Source organism: Salmo salar, chromosome ssa06 (genome assembly GCF_905237065.1).
Source record: "Salmo salar chromosome ssa06, Ssal_v3.1, whole genome shotgun sequence".
In the NCBI taxonomy this organism is placed as follows: Eukaryota; Metazoa; Chordata; class Actinopteri; order Salmoniformes; family Salmonidae; genus Salmo; species Salmo salar.
The window spans coordinates 57,039,169-57,051,896 of NC_059447.1; the positions used below are offsets into that span (position 1 = coordinate 57,039,169).

The following is a 12,728-nucleotide window of genomic DNA, read 5'->3' on the forward strand; positions in this document are numbered from 1 at the left end:
TGCTCAGTTTGGCTGGGCGGCCACCTCTAGGAAGATTCTTGGTGTTTCCATTTAAGAATGATGGAGGCCACTGTGTTGTTGGGGACCTTCAATGCTGCAGAAATGTTTTGGTACCTTTCCCCAGATCTGTGTCTCGACACAATCCTGTCTTGGTGCTCTACGGACAATTCCTTTGACCTCATGGCTTTGTTTTTGCTCTGACATGCACTGTCAACTGTGGTGTCTTATATAGACAGGTGTGTGCCTTTCCAAATCATGTCCAATCAATATAATTTACCACAGGTGGACTCCAATCAAGTTGTAGAAACATCTCAAGGATGATCAATGGAAACAGGATGCACCTGAGCTCAATTTCAAGTCTCATAGCAAAGGGTCTGAATACTTACGTAAATAAGGTATTTCAGTTTTACATTTTTAATACATTTGCAAAAATGTCTAAAAACCTGTTTTTGCTTTGTCATTATGGGGTATTGTGTGTAGATTGCTGAGGATTTAAAAAAAAATCTATTTTAGAATAAGGCTGTAACGTAACAAAATGTGGAAAAAGTAAACTGTCTGAACACTTTCCGAAAGCACTGTATATATGTTTTTGCTGCTGTACCTGCTCCTAAACTCCAGTATGTTTCATCCTATAGCTTATTCTCTATCTTATTTTAAATAGTGAGCCAACATGTGTTTAGCACATTTATTTCCCTGACTGATCAAAACTAGTTTTCTCTCGTCTCTCTGCAATTCTCTCTCGTGAGAATTGCAATACACATTTTATTGGCAGCTAAGTATTGTGATTTCGTATTGTGAGATCCCTGGCAATTCCCAGCCCTACCTACCATGGCCTCAGCACCACCACCAGCAGCAGGTACATATAAGACTTTGTATTCTTTGACTTTCCCATCGGCTGGCTCCCATTTCACGTTCAGGGTGGTCATGGTAGGATTGGTGACCTGCAAGTTTCTCACTCCACCCAGGGGCCCTGGATACGCCAAAAAAGGCTTTAATAATATCACATTATATTGATTGATAAAACTTAAAGTACTATCTTATCAAGTTTGTATGAAGTTAAAATCCAGCAATGAAGAGTTATCCTCTCCATTGATGATACTAATGGGTTTTAAGGCCATTAGGCAGTCTCTGAAACATTATACTGATTACATTTGGTATTGCAAGGAGTCTGTATAAAGTTAAAATACAGACTCAATGTAGAGTTATCCTCCGCATTGTTGGTTATTTATGGATTTACTCCATAAATCAGCTTTTAAGAAGGCCATTATCAGTCCCTGAAAAGATCACTGAATAAGTGATCTTTAGAAGATCTGTAACGATCTTTAGACTTAGATGTCAGCCAGTCTTACTTGTCTTTTCGTTCTCAGACTGTTTCTGTCCATCTCCCACTTCGTAGACAGGCACCAGTGAAACGGTGTAGAGGGTGTCTGGCAGGAGGCCTTTCAGAATTGTGGTGGTGGAAGTGGCAGCCACAGTCTCCTTTACATTAAACAAACACAACCCAACTATTATTAACGACTGCCCACTACCAACATGCCAACAATGCATGTTTTATATGGCAAGTGTGATGGAAAATGTTGTGTTTGTGCTTTTCTAATTACCAATTTTTGTGTTCATGTAAGTGACTGACTGAATGAATCCTCACTATCAGTATCTGTAATTTGGCAGTATGCCCAGAACCTTGTTTTGAGAACAAAAGGATATCTCAGTTTCAAGGTCTCAGCTTGGAGAGAATACGCCTTGTGAGGTATTGGTCTGTCACATTCATGAACCAGTATTTGTCGGTCACATGCATGAATCAAACATTAATGATGAATTAATTACGAATAATGAATAAACTGAATTATGCAAATATAACTTGTCTGTGTAAGCGATATATTAGAGAACTAACGGGACAGCCCCTGTGGAGCTCCTGACAGACGTGTACTATGTTGCATCAAGTTTGTTGGAACCTCTCCAGTTAACTTACAAAAACAATTATTCATAAAATTTGACTTTGAGTGTCCCTGTGTAGAATTTCCACGACACAAGCAATGGGGAAACAACCATTTCTACACTATCAGCTACAGTACTCGTCCTACCATGGCCTCAGCAGCTCCACCAGCAGCAGGTACATAGAGGACTTTGTACTCTTTGACTTTCCCATCAGCTGGCTCCCATTTCACATTCAAGGTGGTCATGGTGGGATTGGTCACCTGCAAATTTTTCACTCCACCCAGGGGCCCTGGATATGCCAAACAAGGCTTTAATAATATCACATTATACTGATTGAACTTGGTATTGCAAGGAGTCTGTATAAAGTTAAAATACAGACTCAATGTAGAGGTATCCTCCGCATTGGTGGTTATTTATGGATTTACTCCATAAATCAGCTTTTAAGAAGGCCATTATCAGACCCTGAAAAGATCACTGAATAAGTGATCTTTAGAAGATCTTTAACGATCTTTAGACTTAGATGTCAGCCAGTCTTACTTGTCTTTCCGTTCTCAGACTGTTTCTGTCCATCTCCCACTTCGTAGACAGGCACCAGTGAAACGGTGTAGAGGGTGTCTGGCAGGAGGCCTTTCAGAATCGTGGTGGTGGAAGTGGCAGCCACAGTCTCCTTTACATTACACAAACACAACCCAACTATTACCGACTGCCAACATGCCAATACAACCCTGTTTGACTGAAGATACTGTAGTTGTTTACCATATTGTGTGATTCATAAAACAAACAATATCAAACAACACATTGATATGCTATTTCTTATTTTTGGATGTGAATTGTTGGAGTATTTTCTACACAGTCAGCCAACTGTAAGCTGAGAGACTTCCTACCGGTCCTACCATGCCTACCATGCTCTCATCTCCGCCGGCAGCAGGTACATAGACGACTTTGTACTCTTTCACTTTCCCGTCGGCCGCCTCCCATTTCACGTTCAGGGTGGTCATGGTGGGGTTGATCACCTGCAGGTTCTTTACTCCACCAAGAGGCTCTGGATAAAACCAAATGGCTTTAATATGGGGTTTCAAACATTTTACTGTATATTCTTGTTATTCTATTGATTGAACTGAAGTCAAAATCCTATCTTCTCTATTGATTGTACTCTAAAATGATACATCTATTGGGAGAATGTTATGGGTGTTCTCTGGCCTTTTTATACGTCTGATGGTTCCAGAGTTCCTGTCGTCAGGTCCACTTACTGGTCTTCCCTCGGCCTGAGATGTCTTTGGCCTCTCCGCTGAGGTAAATGGCAGCCACGGTGACAGAGTAGGGAGTGTCAGGTGTCAGCTTCTGGAGGATGACACTGTTCTTCTTCCCTCCTACCTGGGTCTGTTTGGGAGACAACATGTCAACAGTCCGAGTCTTTTCTATGTCTCTGGGAGGATAGAACATCTCACTTCAAAGTTAAAAGAGCAATTCGTTATAAAGGGCTGACAGATGGATGACAAGTAACACTGTTTCAATGGTTGGCGCTTTCCTCGGCTCTGAGACAAAATGCCCCGAAGCTCACTAGCTAGCTACCTCGGCAGTTGAGGCCAAGCAGAGTTCTTCTACACTGTCACGGGGAAGCCATCCAAACGTGACCAATGTAAACTCCAACTCTATCAAAGCAGCAATTGAGTTTCTCTATGATCAACCAATACATGAATCATTTATTTACCTGATGCCATTTGTGTGAACAGAGTTGCTCATTCAAACACCTTAGGAGAAAACAATTGCCTTTCTCACACAACTCTGTTCATCAACAAGTAGTATATAAAGGGAAGACGAAATGGTCTTGATGGACACTAGACATTATGGAAGCCTTTTACGTTGCAACATCATGCCGATTAATGGGCACTACAGTAAGCAACAACTATTGACAGCAGGAAGCGCTAAAGCCATTGAGGGGAAGACATGCAATAGAATTTCCATCGTATTTGCTTATATCTGACATATCTACTTAGCAGCTCGCCTAAGCAACACGTCCACCGTTTGTACTTTGACATCACTAAACCATCATATCAGAGAAAGGCACTTGAGGATCCTCATATCACCCAAGTGTGAATGTCATGCCCGGCTTATATGGCTTACGTTAAATCAACACGTCTTCACACCCACAGCAGAAGATGTCTCCATACTGTTTTAAGTGTACAGAGATACAGTACCATAATACCAATAATGTGCTATGATGGGATCAGATATACATGCAACAGCTCTGTCCCATGGTGTCATGTTGAGATCACGGTTTAGAGAACTGACACCTTGTTTGGGGTGCCCTGTCATAACTTCTCAGAGACACTTAGAAAAATGTTTAACTAACCAAATTCTTTTCATATTAGCGCACTGTCAACCGAAAGACCCCCCAAAAAGTTCCTAAAGGAATTCCCAAGCGATTTCCGTCGCTGATCACAATTAAGTTATCAGTTAGGAATGTGGGCTTGGCAGCCAGATACAGTAAGTACACAAACAGACCGGATAGGAAGACAATGTCATAATCAAATGTCAAACTAACGATGTGCAGGAAGACAAAAGAGCCTGTTGTTACTACATTTACATTTTACGCTTACAGTAGTGAGTGCATAAATTTTAGTTCTGGTCCCCTGTGGGAATTGAACCCAAAGACCTGGCGTTGCAAGCGCCATGCTCTGCCAACTGAGCCACACGGGACTACTACTTACTACTCTTGTCAGTGGGGGGGAGACCACTAGTGGGTCCCAAGAGGAAAGGGATTTCATGTTACAATGAACCAATTCAGAAATGCTTCAGTACTTCTATGCACACGGATTTAGCCCTTTGACTTTAAAGGCATAGTTTGGCCGAATTACAAAATGGCATATTGGTTTCGTTACCCTGTAAGCAGTCTATGGAAAATGTATGACAGCAATCCATTCTTTGGTTTAGTTTTCCTGGCACTATTTCCACATGCTAACGTTGTAGCATTTGTGGCACAAATCCCATTGATGTCATGGGATCGATATTAGCCTTTTTTGCACGTCATGTCCAAATCATCCAAAAGTATCTCAAATGTATTGTTGAATTTTAACATGATGTGCAAAAAATACTAACATCGGTCCCATGACTTGAATGCGATTTGTGCCATAAATGCTCAAACGTTAGCATGTGGAAACAGTGCGGAAACAGTGTGGAAACTAAACCAACGCATGGATTGCTGTCATACCTTGTCCATAGATTGCTTACAGGTTAAGGAAACCAATATTTAATTTTGTAATTTGGGTGAACTATCCCTTTAAGGTTTTGGGCTGTTTATCTGTTGGCCTTAGGAAGTACTGATGCACAGATTTTCCCGGTTTCATCATTGGGGTTAAACTACTTCAGGCACATTGGAGAAATTACACTGATAACATCTAACATCACCGCTTACTTACAGACCAGAAAGTAAGAACAACCTACTCTAAATTATAGGTGAGTTAACTGAGAGATATCATACCCAGAAGGCATAATTAATCAAGTTAAAGGATTTAGTAGTCAGGACATCATGGGCGGCCAAAGCTTATCAGTTGCTCAAAATACACTCTTAGTTAGAATTATTCACATTTTTCAAGAAACTACTGGAGGTTGTGTGACTTACTGAGAGAGCTTTGCCTCCTGCCACAGGTTGGAAGGAGATCTTGTAGTTCTGGACGGGGCCTGGAGCGTGGTCCCACTTCACTGTCAGAGTGACCGTGGTCGCGTTGAACACCTGCAAGTTCTGCGGAGGTCCAGTGGGAGCTAGGAACACATTACAATCAATACACTGACCCAAGACAGTGGTAATGTATATAAAATGGCTGTAGGGTACATGACACAGCCTTTACCAATTCCCAATGATCACTTGGGGGTCATGAAGCTGGATGAAGCAATGACGGTAATGATGGGGGGTGAGATGATGGGGACACATGATTTGGTGACGAGGACACATGATTTGATGATGAAGTACACATAAGCGCCACAAATGGAGAGTGAAGCAGCCGGTAAGGTTACCATTAAACATGGCACATGCATTTCCAATGTTGGGGACATTGATAAGGAAGACATTGTGACATGATGAGGCTTGACATTAAAGACATGAGGATTGACAACGTTGCGGCATGAAAAACGACATTAAGTGACATGAGAAATGATATTATGACAAATGGTGGACAATGAGGTGTCTGTGGTGGAACGTCCGGTCTCTGCGGGTCAGTCCTCCCACTTTTGCATTTGCAGCTCTTTAAAGGCACATCAATGCACATGCAGATGATATTTTTTTTTTTTAAGTGTGTTTTCCATCAACAACACTTTCATTATCGTTCGCATTACCATAATAATTATAGTCATGAATATTACAATGACAATGTCCTTCTCCGTTTCAAATAACATACCAGGTGTAGTCATCTTTAACACTGGAAAAAGAGAACGTTAAGACAACAGGTTATTTCAACACGCTGTGGACCACATCTGGGGTCTAACTGGAAAACGTGAATGTAATTGATAGGAGGATGACAGAGGAGAAGAAGAGAAGGGTGAACCTACATGTGCGCTGGCTGCCAATCAGGTCCTCGCTCTCCGACTCGTCTGGGTAGATGGCCGTGACGGTGACATCATACAGGGTGTCCGGGTCCAGGTTCTCCAGATCATGGGACGTTTCATCACTGTTCAGGATAGACTGGAGAGGGGAGGGGGGGGGGGGGGTGGAGTGAGAAAGGGAGAGGGAAAGATAGAGCGAGTGAGAGAGAAAGCATAAACAGTCACATTTCACCACTACATTCAATCATGTCCGCTCTATAGCAGTAGATAGTCCAGTCAACAATCACCGTCGGCTAGCCACTTGATCAACGTACATATTGGAAGTTGTTCTCTCCCTTCTTAGTCCAGCCAATTCGGTAGAGGGCCACGTCAGGGGCCCCGTGTTCCCAGGTGGCCCTGAACGAGGTCTGGGTCACCTCGGACAACTTCAGATTCTGCGGGGCAGGAACGACATCTGTACACATGGACAGAGACGTGTGAGAGGGAGACGTGATTATTGTGAGGAAGTCCTGAGAGATGAGGCAAAGCCATTTCATCAGACGGGCTGCAAACCATGTGAGGAACATTTTCACTGCGAGTCCATTTTTTGGATCAATCGTCAACAAATGGGTTTTTGCATGCGTGTGTGGAAAACAAAATGTCCTCAAATCATCTGTGATTAATGATGAAGAAGGCCCCATGCAGTGAGTGACAGCAGACACACACAAACATTTTGTAGGGCCATATACAATTAACTAGACACACACACACACACACACACACACACACACACACACACACACACACACCCTCAGGGAACAGTGGCTTCATGTTTGGGCTTCATCTAGAAAGACAAATGACTGAGCAGAGGCTGAATCCCAGGAGGATCTGCAGACTCAATTCTCACCATACAGACACACTCAATTCTCACCATACAGACACACTCAATTCTCACCATACAGACACACTCATCTCTAATCTACTGCTCGTCAGCCAAACGATAAATCCCACAAACGATTGTGTACCTGTAACGGCTTGGCCAAGCATCGAGTTTCCAACGCCTTCGGCGTAAACTGGGGTGACAGCAACGTCGTACTCAGATTGAGAGATGAGGTTGGTAAGAGGCAGGGATGTTACATCACCATTGACTTCAACCTGGCAGAAAAGGGGTATTGTGATTATAGGGTCAACAAACAATGAACAACCGTATTTTTGCTGAGCAGCTAGCGTGAACTACCACTACTAACATTAACATAAACTCTGATTGTCCCATTTTGAACATTGATGTTAACCAATACAATGTTCTCGAAGTGAAATCCCCCTCTTTCTTCTCTCCAATTTCTTTCCTTGTTATTTCTAAACGTCATCAGATCATTTGAGAAAAGCCTTATGAATAATAGTACGTGTCCTGAGAAAAGTCCTGAGGCTATATTGGTCATTCCAGAGGATGTTTAATGGTAGGAAAAACCCTTGAAGTCAAAAAAGCTTCCAGCAGAAATGCGGATAAATGTCTCTTTCAATTCAGTTTCCACTTCAAACTTCGAGACAAAAAAAATCAAGAAAAAGGTGTCCATAACAGCGATAGTTCTCCAATTGTAACGTAGAGGAAAAATCTGTGGCAACCGACAGGGCAGACCTTAGAACATAAATCCACAGAGAGAGGCTACTTTGGAGACAGCAGCCTTCAGATGTTATCCATGAGAGGATCTGGTTGGATGTATCCAGTGGAGACCCATAGCTCATCCATCAGTCGTTTCTGGAGGTTCTTTTGTGGGTGTCCAAAGAGACACCTCCTTCAACATCAATTTTGAGCTTTCTTCACAGCTTGGCGGTCTCTTAAATGTAAGTGAGAAATGATGACGAGTGACGCCAGTGATATATCTCTGAGTCTGTGGCTGGGAACAGGGTCTTCTCTGACTGCCAGTAGGCTTCTTTCCCCACATCGACGTGTGCTGGCCTGCCCATGGAGTCAAGATCCCAGTCTACTGAAAGAGCTGCTATTATAACCCCCAGACTTCAGTGGCCTTCCCTAAACAGCTAAGCTATCATAGAGAACGTTGAGTTCCTCACTAACGCTTTTCCCATGACCTCATGGCACCACTGTAGAACCTTGATGACAGTATGTGTGTGTCCTAAATGACACCCTATTCCCTATATAGTGTGCTACTTTTGACCAGGGCCCATAGGGCTTAACCATACATGTTATTTATTGCTGTAGCTAGAGATTGTGTTTCAAAACCATTCAAATTGAAAGGAAAATTCTATGTTAGCGACAGGCCTGTTTAAATGTGTGGTGCTAGTGTTACCTCTTTGAGCTCTCCTTCCTCTGGCTTGTAGGTGATGATGTACTTGAGGACGTTCCCCGGGGAGGCGTCCCATCTGAGCTTCATGGCGCTATGGGTGACACCAGTGATCTTCAGATTACCCGATGGTGGCAAGGGCACTGGGTAAGAGGAATGACAGAGAAAGGGATAGAGAGGGAGAAAAGAGAGAGTGTGGTAGAGGGGGAAAGGGAGTGAAAGTTAGTGAGTCTTAGACCCATCTGTATTGCAAGGTAGTACACAGTTCTATAGGGTCATGGTGGGAGAAAGAGATGTTGATAAACTCCCATATCTATTGGGTGAAATACCAGTGTGCCATCACAGCAACAAGGGCAACCAGTGAAGAACAAACACCATTGTAAATACAACCCATATTTATGTTTGTACTTTAATTATTTGCACATCGTTACAACACTGTAAAAAGACATAATATGACATTTGAAATGTCTTTATTCTTTTGGAACTTTTGTGAGTGTGATGTTTACTGTTCATTTTTTATTGTTTATTTAACTTGTGTGTATTATTTATTTGACTTGCTTTGGCAATGTAGACATATGTTTCCCATGCCAATAAAGCCCCTTAAATTTAATTGAAATTAAAATTGAGAGAGAGAGACAGAAAAAGAGAAAGAGAGAGACACAAAGAGAGACACAAAGAGAGACAGAGAAAGAGAGAGACACAAAGAGAGACAGAGAAAGAGAGAGGCATAAAGAGAGACAGAGAAAGAGAGAGGCATAAAGAGAGACAGAGAAAGAGAGAGGCATAAAGAGAGACAGAGAAAGAGAGAGGCATAAAGAGAGACAGAAAGAGAGACAGAGAAAGAGAGAGGCATAAAGAGAGACAAAGAGAGACAGAGAAAGAGAGAGGCATAAAGAGAGACAGAAAGAGAGACAGAGAAAGAGAGAGGCATAAAGAGAGACAGAAAGAGAGACAGAGAAAGAGAGAGACAGAAAGAGAGACAGAAAAAGAGAGGCATAAAGAGAGACAGAAAGAGAGAGGCATAAAGAGAGACAGAAAGAGAGAGGCATAAAGAGAGACAGAAAAAGAGAGGCATAAAGAGAGACAGAAAGAGAGACAGAAAGAGAGAGACAGAAAGAGAGACAGAAAAAGAGAGGCATAAAGAGAGACAGAAAGAGAGACAGAAAGAGAGAGGCATAAAGAGAGACAGAAAGAGAGACGGAGAAAGAGAGAGGCAGAAAGAGAGACAGAAAGAGAGACGGAGAAAGAGAGAGGCATAAAGAGAGACAGAAAGAGAGACAGAGAAAGAGAGAGGCATAAAGAGAAACAGAAAGAGAGAGAGAAAGAGAGAGGCATAAAGAGAAACAGAGATAAGAGGAACATACAGGTGACTCCTTGGTCTATGAGGGGGCTGCTGGCTGCCACTCCATGTAGGGCGAACAGGGTGAGTGTATACGCTGTGTCGGTGATAAGCTCCTTCAGCTGAACATCATTCACATCTGCCCCAACTCGTACCTGCACAGCAGGGGAGGCAGGAGAGGGCGGAAGGGGAGAGGGAGAGAAGGAGAGGAGGGAGAAAGAGAGAGAGAGTGTGTGTTAGAGCAGGCAGGACGACAAAGGGGAACAAAACAACAAGACAGGACTTGTCAAAAGGACACTTTTTGAACACCTGGTTCACAGTGCTAACTGTGTGTCTCCTAAGGTATGCCTGCCTTGCTGCCTTCAGTCCATACTGAAATCCCTCTAAAGGGTAGACTACGTCTTGCCAGCCTGCAGTTCAAAATATACAGCATTTGTTGAGATTTTGTTTGGTTAATATCATCTCAATGACTTCACTGGTGAAAAAAATCATCTGCAGAGGGTCAGCATGAGCTAGTCCTTCCCATTACCCTATGGGTCCAACGGGTCTGTTTTTTGTAGGCCTTGCCTGAACACCACTGTAAACGTCCACTTCCTGCTCTGTGCAGAGATCATCATATTGCCATCTGGAATGAGTAAGGCCCCACTAGCAGAGGCCTTGGCTTCAAGGAGTTATAAACTGGATGGGGATATGCTGACCATGCACATGGAGCTCCTATCCAATGCGTCCTCCACCAGGATATGTATGTGTGTGTGTGTGTGTGTGTGTGTGTGTGTGTGTGTGTGTGTGTGTGTGTGTGTGTGTGTGTGTGTGTGTGTGTGTGTGTGTGTGTGTGTGTGTGTGTGTGTGTGTGTGTGTGTGTGTGTGTGTGTGTGTGTGTGTGTTCTCCTACTCACCTCTTTCTCCACAGTGGGCACAGTGGCATTGATGGCACGGTAGAGCAGCATATAGCCTGTCGCCCCTTCAGCCTTCTCCCACTTGACCTTAAAGGTAGTCATGGTCTCGTCGTATACAGTCAACTTGATCACCCCGGGTAGTGGCACTGTGGAGAGAACAGGTAGGAAACCCACAGTTAGTCTCCACCAGTCGAAGCTCTCCTCTATCCTGGCACCCCAATAGTGGAACAAGCTCCACCCTAACATCAGGAGAGCAGATTCCCTGCCCATCGTCTGGAAATGTTGGAAAACCTACAACCACAGCTACCCACCTAACTCTAGTCTATTGACATCCACAACACAACCCAGCCACCCACATCTCTGTGTTTATGGCTGAGCCACACTAATAGTGTGCCACTTGGGATGCAAACGTCAGTGGTGAAAAGTACTTAAGTAAAAATATTTTGAAGGACGAGCAGTTTAAGTAGTTTTTTGGGAGTATCTGTACTTTACTAATATTTTTGCGAATTTTTACTTAATCTACATTCCTAAAGAAATAATGTACTTTTTACTCCATACATTTTCCCTGGAACTGAAAAGTACACATTACATTTTGACAGGAAAATGGTCCAATTCATGCACTTATCAAGAGAACTGGTCATCCCTTCTGCCTCTGATCTGGCGGGCTCACTAAACACAAATGCTTCGTTTGTAAATTGTGTTAGAATGTGCCCCTGGCTATCTGTAAATAAAAATGTAGTAAATTAATATTAGGAATTTGAAATGATTTATACTTTTACTTTTACTTTTGATACTTAAGTATATTTTAGCAATTCCATTTACTTTTGATACTTAAGTATATTTAAAACGAAATACTTCTAAACTTTTACTCAAGTAGTATTTTACTGGATGACTTTTACTTGAGTCATTTTATATTAAGGTATCTCTACTTTTACTCAAGTATGACTAATAAAATACTTTTTCCACCACTGATCAACGTGTTAGCTTAAACTGACAAATAAAGGAAACTGTGGTGATCTCACCCTACTATTGCGGTGTCCAAGTGGCGGGCGACAAAACAATAACCATGCTTTATGAGAGTGAGAAATATCTTAGAACGTCCACCATGAAAATCAAAGGGACACATTTCAAAAAGTAACAACGTCCACTATTAAGTACAAATAGAACAATGAAAGTGGTCAGTGTATTTAACCATCATGTGAAATTATGTCAGTTTTCTTAAGACACTTTTAATGAGGCCAAGAATGAGAGAACAATGGTTATTCTCCTCATAAGAAGCCCCCACTTGTGCATTTTCCAATGGGAAACCTTATGGGAACTTGTTGTTTAACACTTTACAGCCACCAATCAGATATACACCCAATATAACCCTGGTGGTGTAAACAACCCTGTTTAATACGCCTCCAAGAGCAATACAAACAAGTTTCATCCATGTTCAACCCATTTAAAACAGCCTAATGAGCATGGAGGGCAGGGGATGTAGTTAATTTCAGCATCGTATACCGTAATGAAACAAATGCGCTCCTACACCAGTGGAACTCCTTGGAGTGGCGTTGCTATCCCCACATTAAAGTTCCTTTTTAATCATCCCTGTCCCCCCGACAGACGTCTTTGTGAAACTCATCTCATTTCACTTCCTGTGTATCATTGAAGCTCTGCTGAGTCATTCAACTTCCAAATAAGGCTATTGGATTGGCTGAACCGGGCCACCTTTCCAGGAAGTAATTACAAGGTTTACTC

General features: G+C 42.5%; 1 protein-coding gene across 1 annotated transcript in view; it reads right to left on the reverse strand.

Annotated features, from left to right (window-relative positions):
* The window catches only part of LOC106607687 (collagen alpha-1(XII) chain), a 93,846-nt gene that overhangs the window by 44,856 nt on the left and 36,262 nt on the right, over positions 1 to 12,728 (reverse strand). Inside the window, 14 exon segments of the mRNA XM_014204895.2 lie at positions 828 to 970; positions 1,350 to 1,479; positions 2,082 to 2,224; positions 2,473 to 2,602; positions 2,829 to 2,977; positions 3,186 to 3,315; positions 5,558 to 5,697; positions 6,330 to 6,350; positions 6,481 to 6,613; positions 6,789 to 6,928; positions 7,479 to 7,608; positions 8,760 to 8,896; positions 10,118 to 10,247; positions 10,989 to 11,134. Of these exon segments, the coding sequence (XP_014060370.2) occupies positions 828 to 970; positions 1,350 to 1,479; positions 2,082 to 2,224; positions 2,473 to 2,602; positions 2,829 to 2,977; positions 3,186 to 3,315; positions 5,558 to 5,697; positions 6,330 to 6,350; positions 6,481 to 6,613; positions 6,789 to 6,928; positions 7,479 to 7,608; positions 8,760 to 8,896; positions 10,118 to 10,247; positions 10,989 to 11,134 (1,802 nt within the window).